The 8,127-nt window shown below is 47.0% G+C and overlaps 2 protein-coding genes across 2 annotated transcripts in view; one reads left to right on the forward strand and one right to left on the reverse strand.

Annotated features, from left to right (window-relative positions):
- The window catches only part of T265_04477 (hypothetical protein), a gene marked incomplete at both ends in the record, with an annotated part of 6,401 nt that extends 1,807 nt beyond the window's left edge, over positions 1-4,594 (forward strand). Inside the window, 3 exons of the mRNA XM_009169226.1 lie at positions 55-175; positions 2,529-2,678; positions 4,393-4,594. Coding sequence (XP_009167490.1) covers positions 55-175; positions 2,529-2,678; positions 4,393-4,594 — 473 coding nt within the window. The remainder of the gene's footprint in view (positions 1-54; positions 176-2,528; positions 2,679-4,392) is intronic.
- A 638-nt stretch (positions 4,595-5,232) lies between these two features.
- The window catches only part of T265_04478 (hypothetical protein), a gene marked incomplete at both ends in the record, with an annotated part of 27,026 nt that continues 24,131 nt past the window's right edge, over positions 5,233-8,127 (reverse strand). The window contains one exon of the mRNA XM_009169227.1: positions 5,233-7,555. Within this exon, the coding sequence (XP_009167491.1) occupies positions 5,540-7,555 (2,016 nt within the window). The remainder of the gene's footprint in view (positions 7,556-8,127) is intronic.

Genomic DNA, 8,127 nt, shown 5'->3' on the forward strand with positions numbered 1-8,127 from the left:
TTTCAGATTGTCTAGTTGTACGCTTGGAAATCGTTGTGACTTTCTGGACGGTAGTGCAACTCTGTATTGGTCCGTTGGCTTCCTGCTCCGCCCACTACGATATACCAAAAGGTACGGTAGCTCTACACAACCGTCTATGGAGACAAAGTAAAATTATTACAACTGCATTTATAGGGTGAGCACAGTGTCCCACAAGGTCGTGCCAGAATCTTCGTGAGGGGGCGAGAAGCTTCGAGTCAAGGAGGCTCGACTCAGATTGGCTGGCATTCTGACCAATCAGGGCATGCCTTCGTTTGGTCCGTGTCCTGCACGTGACACACCCGTCCAAATGGTGTGATGTTCGGTTATTAGGGATGGCTGGCATCCGGAGAGAAATGCAGGCACCTTGGGATTCTTGCGATCGGCTAGCCTCAAGTCCCTACCTCCCTCACTCACCATACTTTAAAAATGAGTAAAATTTCTGGCTGTACGACTGTCCGGAATGAATGATAAGGCAGCACAATACTAGAACGAAATTACGGTACCCCGATTTCGTCTATAAATCTCTGAAGACCAAGAAGTTTCAGGACCATCAAACTTTGAGCCGTACGAGAAAGAAAAAATAGAACCAGAAGGAAAAAGGTCCAGATTCAAACTACCAATTAGTGGATTTCTAAAAAGAATGAGAGATCAGAGAACTAAGAAGGTCAAAACAATGGAAACTCTGCAAATCAGTCAAGCGAGTCTAACAAGACAAACTAATGAGAATGAAAACAGAAAACCACAGTCGACCAAGCGAACAAAAACGTAGACCACAGCACTATGTAGATCACGGAAGGGGCAATCAGAAAAGAAAACAATGAAAACGGAGATAATGTGTAATAAACCAATCAGGTCCAAGAAGGGCAGCTCGCGAAAGGACCAACCAGATTTTGAGTGGAGTGGCTCACTAGCAGCCAATCATCTTAGAGACTAGGACCCCTCACACAATATATGTTAACCAGTATGAAGATTGGAACTAACAAACCAAGAGCACACCGATATTTTCTCGAACGCTGGCAAAGCGTTTGCATCTCAGTTACCTACCAAGGTGAGTGGATCAATTACCGATAAATGCACTCACTCTACCACTACTCCAGCACACTGACAAACCTTGTTTTCGAGTAAATGAACTTGTCCACCCACCAATTTGCTAAAAAAAACCAGAGGTTTAAAAGCGGTGCCTACTAAAATCATTGCGCGGCACACCCTGTCTACAGGAAACCTGGATTCAAGCAAAATATTCATGCAGGAAACTGTAAACGTATTGGCAATTTACAGTGGGTAAGATGAATGGCTGTATTCAAAGAATAGATCAAGAAATGTCGGTGCGAATAATTCGACTCCCACAGGGAGAGAGTTCGTGCAAGTGAATGTACCCTTCTTTTAGAGAAGATAAACAAGAGTTTTCCCACGTGGAAGAGAACTGTGAGTAGACCCGCATATCTCAGCAGTTCAGCCGGAATACTGATGACGAACTCAGCTAGTTTGCCCATATCTTTGATACATTCATTGACAATGTTAGCGGATAGAAAATGCAGTCTTCAAATCTGCTGTAGCACAAGCTCCATTTTTGGCGGAAGCGGATAGAAAATGCAGTCTTCAAATCTGTTGTAGCACAAGCTCCATTTTTGGCCGAAACTTCAAACGAGTGCTCCGTTTCTTACACCACAACAAGTAGACAAGCGTCTCGTAATGTTTACTGTTAGATAAATCAGATTCGGCATAAATATATCGGTCGATCTTTGGTGCACGGAAACATCCACAAAGCACCTTTAAATGGGCCTTCCACATTCAAGACATTGTTTCTGTTCGTAACCAATATGATGATACGAACGGAAGAACACGAATGATCAACTGTTCCTACATATCTTCTACCAACATTCCCATAAGTATGTTTTGCCGTAACGAAACGCGCGTCTTGAAACGTCCCAGCACTAGTTAAAATAACTCAACGTAATGCCGCGTATTATGCGTGACTGTTAGCCAATAAGTGGCTCGCATAGGAGCTTTCTGATTGGCTGTTTTGATCAACCAATCGAATATGTCTAGACAGATGACATTCGGTGATGTTCAACCGCAAACGCTAATGTTGACAGCGGGAGACAGTGAATCCTAACTACCGTTTGCAGTGAGGGTGACCAGGTGTGCAAGAACTTAGGCAAGCATGAAATCTTCCAGATTAGCTAACAAAAATCATAACAGTGTTGAAGGATCACATCGATAACCCTGAGGGCGATCAAATTTTCACATATTTTCGAACAGAATTCCCCTCTACACCGGCCACTAACGGTGCATAACGGTGCATGTTTTACGTCGGCCACAGTACACCCGAAGCGAATTCGGAACTTGGAATGTCGATTCGTAAGTTATCCTTAACCTCCTTTCCCCCCTATGAACCTGTTTCCTCGCTCTAATCCATAGGCAATAAAGAACAGCCAAGTCTGCATGAATATGAACGCGATATGGATGTCCTCCCTCGCTATTTTAATTTTGTCACTCAAAAGTAGAATAAATTATCGTTCATCTGCAACACCCTTTCCGTGCCTAGCTACCAAGCCACCCGAAGGTGAAATGAGGGCCGGGATAATACCAGGTTTCCCAGCCCTAGACAAGAGCAACCGTGAAGCCGGGTTCGGGTTCAAACTACGGACCTTCTGGTCAGTAATTTAACGCCTTATCAACTGAGCTTCTTCTAGCCTCGAAACTCAAACATCACTTCGAAGAGACCGGATGGGAATGACAAGCTCAAGTTCCCAAGCGGCATCATAGAAACATAAAAGTGCAATCGGCTAACGCCGTTTTGCCTAGAGAGTACACGCCCCGGGAAGGCAGCTAAGGGATAACCAACCTTCCCTTGTGGTGATTTCACAAACAGCCAAGCAGTCACGAAAAAACGTACAATAAGGGATAAGTTGTGGACAGAATGGATGACACGGAGTCACTCAGACTGAATTTACCACAAACGGTCGTGAGCAGGCACTTGGGGTTTATCAAAGAGCAGACGACAACAGACGGATGGATAGTTGGTCCAGCAACTAACATAGCCTGGAAGGGTAGATGTGAGGTGCACGACCTGAACAAGCAATCCCATCTCATGCCAGGATCCCTGCATATGTGATTGTATGTGGTCGTCTGCGTTCCCTTCATCATCAGGTCACACACGCATGAATGTTCGTCATGGTTTCCGCTAACCGGCTTCGCGGAGAATCCAGATGCAGCAATCAACTGGGAAGGGGTGCAACTATTTAAAGCGCTTCAACTGTATACCAGTCTGGGACTTATGCACAGACCGCGGAGGAATACGGACAGCCCTGTTCCAACTTCGGACGGTTACTCTGACAAAATACTGTTCTTATCCCGTGCGAAATTCGAATCAACACCAAACAGATTGAAACACGTCTTGCGGTGACAGTAAGCGTGCTCTAGCCGCACATCTGAGATCTGGCGGTTGGTGGATAGCATAACCAAATGATAGGGAGTTGTAGATCCCTCAAAACTCATACGAACAACTCGTGTTTCAGCCGCTGGTCCTCAGAGCTTGAAGCTTCTATGCCTTCGAAATTCTTTCAAGGAAGAAAATTCCTCCGGGTGAGAATCACAGTCCACCAACGATCAACTTCATAAGGTCGAGAGTTCCTAAGACAACCAGCGCACTAGTTCACCAGGTTGATCCTACCGGTACTTTTTAAGGTTGGTTATCGCGGACGCTGGCAATAAGACTGTTTACATATTTTCGTCTAGTCAGCTTGTCCGTCTGGAACACGTGACTGAGTACTGATCCTGAGGCAAGGCCGGATATAAGGGAAAGGTTTCATTAATCTAGTCCAGTCTGATTCTGTGACCCCGGCGTTCGGTTACCCACTTGTGATCATTATTAGGGTCACATTACGATGAATATGTGAATTCTGGTAAGACGCCAGCCATGACCCGATGAGGACAATCCCAGCTTGTCTACCATCACGCGAGGTTAATTCAAGCTAGTTGAGGGGCATGCAAATGAAAACAAAGACAGGCGGCATATCGCAATTTCAGGACAATGTTTGAGCGCGAAAGAGACGACAGCTACAAGAGATCCCCTGTTTACAATGATACGAAAGATTGTCATGAGTATCCACAATAATTTTTTTTATGAATGTCAGAATGAAGCGACTGATTCACAAACAAGTGAAAGCTAGGGACTACCACCCTTCATTCGTCATGAGGACAACCCCATGTACAGCGAACTGCTATGTAATGATAACCCCTTCTCCAAACTTTTGCAAGTTCACATGTCAAAAACAAAGAATTACTCCTCGTCCAAATGAAAGAATGAACGCTATTTTTACGTGGAGACACAGCTATGAGACCATCTACAGCTTCCACGCTTTCCAGGGACTACGTCTCCCGGAATGAAATTACCGACCAGAGGGTACGTGGTTCGAATCCGACCCGCTCTGCCTCTCGACTTCCCCTGTCTGGTCTTGGGCAACCTGGCAGTATCCGAGCCATCATTCTTCCTTCGGGTGGCATGGAAGCTGGGCACCGAAAGGGTGTTACAGATGAACGGTTTCCTCCCGCAATCCTAATAGAGTAACGTCCATTCGCAGTCTCGCCCAGAGATGTCCCGCAAAAGACTAGCGCATAATCATCCCTCTTCACTGATGTTTAGAAATTGCGCAGAGGTCTACCACTGACGTGGATGCCCTTCCCATTGTCCCCCCACTTTTTCTTCGTCATCTGTCCTGAGCCTTCTTGTCACAGTATCTTTGACCTGCTCGACACCCACTCCGTAAAACTGTTAAAAGTGTGGCGGAATCCCATTTAGCTTAAGAATGGACTCACGTTACGCGCACCCCGTGACCGACCTTTACAGATTTCTTTGCTAACGATTACATTACCTCGAAGTGTTTTATTTACACGGCTTGATAAAAAATCCTGCCCTGTTTTGGGCATGTTGAATTTGGTTTCCAAAGAATGACGAAGCCTATCTCCAATCAATCAACTGTTGTCACATAACAAGATCTGGCTCATCGGTTATGATGTTTCCGTACGCTCGACGATATGATAACCTTACGACATAGCTACGAACGAAATCCGAGAAGCGGACAACCGGCAAATCTCGATGCATGATCTATGACTGGCAGCCTGGAACGAACTGCTGAGTGAAATACTTATCAACACGGGTGGAAACCAGACGAACGAACGAACGACGCAGTGAGAAAGACGAGTTATCAGCGTTGGACAGCGTGATAAGTGCACAGACTGACGACAATACGCGCACAGATCAAACAGAGTGGGGTGGAAGGAAACAATGTACATCAAAAAAAGAACCGATCAGAAATAGAGCAGAAATTTTTTGCGACGATGTGCACCACAACGACACATACGAAAAACAGGACATTAGCCCAATTCGCAAGTGCACGGACTGCACTGGAAGAAATGCTGTTTTTTTCCTCTTCAAAGACAAGCCTCAAACTGCTATTGCAAAGCAGATAAAAACATACAATTGGTGAAAAAAAATAATTGAGCTCCGACGAACTCAAACACCAAGTAGAGTGTAAAGGTCACGATCATCTTCACGAGTTCGTGGAGCACCAGAATGCTCGTCTTCTGAAGGTACAACGCCGACGGAGGGTGGGCGGGAAGTTGAAGTTGTTGAGGTAGTAAGAGGATTGGAGGAAACCGTAGGCTGTGTGGAGGAAGTAGTTGAGGGTGTGGCAGCCTTAGAGCTCAAACGTGATTCGATCGAATGGACCGCATCGATCGGCGGTTGGGCGGAGGGGAGACAACGACGAGGAGGAGGTGAGTCTGGTGTCGGAGGGGGGTGTTGTTTCGACATAGGAGCGGGGCCGCGCGAATGCAAAACGGGGGCACATGGTACGTGTTTCACGATGTTTCTTGCTTCTGAGGAAATACCTTGGTGGGGACGATGAGTAAATAAGACCCGTTGGGAAGCAGTGGGAGGTGGGGGAGGTGGTGGCGGAGAGACCAACAGGGGTTTCTGAATATCAGAGGTTTTGGTCACATCTTTGACGTCGGAGTTAGTCTGGGTCTTGTTTGTGGTAGTCGCAGTACCTATGATCCGTGCGATACGTGTATCCAGGTCTTCCGTGATATTTTTACTGGATTGTGTCTTTCCACCGACGTCACTATCCGTTCGAGAGCGTATCAAGCGACCGTCCTCAAACAATCGGCTGGTGATACTGGTAGAGTATCGATCTTCTGAAGTCTTCTGATGTCTATGAGAGGTTGGAGCTCTTTCATCTGTATCTTCGTCAGATGTTAGTGCTGATTTCAGATACCGCTGATAGTGCTCCAACGGGTGAGGCAATTCATGTGGACTGCGAGCACGACGAGGGGGAGTTCTCAGTGAACGATGATGTCGAGAATGACGATCTGAGGATTCGCGACGCCCATGTGAACTGCTGCTGGATGACAAGGAGCGCAGGGGAGAACGCGATTTAACTTTAAACCTTGGGTGAAGAAAAGACCCAGACCGTTTGTCCGACTCCTGATGTTGTCTTCCATGAGACGGATGGTATTCTGTTCGTTTCGGAGAGTCTGCAGGTCGTTCAACCTCAGGTTCCGGTAAATAGGGACGATAGGGAGGAGGATCCGCACAAGGTTGTAGGGGATGAGGAACATAGGCACGAGCTGCAGTTTGTGGAGGGGTGACCTCGATGCTAACAGGATGCACGGCCGCGTTGATCGCAGGGTTGTACGGTGGACCAAGCTGTGATGGATGGAGGACTTGAGGGTAGGGGACACTAGGCAGACAAGCAAAGGAGTAGGGAACTGCACCAGACATGGGCGAGTAGGCGACAGAATAAGGTGCGACTGATGCGGAGCATGCATAATTTTCTGGACAGTATGCAGGAGGTAGGCTACCATTAGGGCCAGGTAACATGTGGGGCGGTACTAAGTGATAGGGAATAATCTGCGTCTCCACCATTGTGGTTGGGATATACTCGATAGAGCTCGAAGCAGCCGGTGCTGAACTGGAATGGGCGGGTTCTGCATGTCGGTTGGCTGTGATTCCAAACTTTTGATCACTAGCGGCCTCGTATTCATCCAGCACTTCGTATTCTTCCTCGGGGTTCACACTGCCTACGGTTGTCGGAGCAGATGGGCGCACCTCGTTGCTGATGGCGGTTGGCTTAAGCAACGCAGAATTTGTCTCAGATGGGAGAGGAATGTCTCCAAGAGAGAACTTATTAGCTCGGGAGGTTGCGCCAGCGGAGTCAAGATCTACGTGTAGATTCAGACGTTTCATCGCTTCCGACGAAGTGAGGGTGGAAACAATGTCACTTGAATCAACTGATGAAGTAGCCGGAGAGATGACACCGCGCGTCGAGGCGCTTTCAGCTGACTGGCCAATTCGCCTTCGTTCTGCTAGAGCGGCGGCGGAGAGTTGAAACAGCTCAGACATTGTCTTCGGCCCCATATAAGGTGGGACGACCGAGTTCTCAGAGGTCGAAAGGTCCCCTTTTGTGACCAAATGTTGTTTGATGTGACGCTGTTGGTGTTTTGCAAGCTCGGCGTTGGCAAGATCCAACTGGAATTCGATAAGGTAATATAAATAAGCAATATGCAAGAGCAGTTTATGTCGAGTATGCTTAGAACCAGAAACATTAAAATAATATTAAAAATTGATGAGGTCACCCTTGACGTAGCCATGAATGTGAGCAGCATACCAGTAAATACAAACAAGACACCTCGTAAATTGGTCGTGTAACCTAAAAAAAAACATAGTAAATCCACAATCATCCCAACAACTGACAGCAATAAACTAGTAGTAATTACTGGCGCTCAACTGGCATACACCCATGAGGAAGGGACGTTCTGGAAAGAGCGGAAGACTAGCATCTCTGAATGGACGTGTGCATCAAGCTATAGTACGGGATGTTTTGTTGTATGGCTGTGAGACTTGGCCTATTCGAGCAGCGGAACTGAGACGTCTTCAGGTGTTCGACAACCGTTGTCTCAGAACCATAGCTCGTGTGGGCTGGTGTCAGCGAATCCGTAACGAGACAGTTAGAAAGCGCGTTTTCGGTTGTGCAACGGGTACTTCCATTGGAAAATGTGTCCAGCACCAGAAGCTGCTTTGGTTGGGACACGTGCTGCGTA

Source organism: Opisthorchis viverrini (genome assembly GCF_000715545.1).
Source record: "Opisthorchis viverrini unplaced genomic scaffold opera_v5_76, whole genome shotgun sequence".
Taxonomy (NCBI): domain Eukaryota; kingdom Metazoa; phylum Platyhelminthes; class Trematoda; order Opisthorchiida; family Opisthorchiidae; genus Opisthorchis; species Opisthorchis viverrini.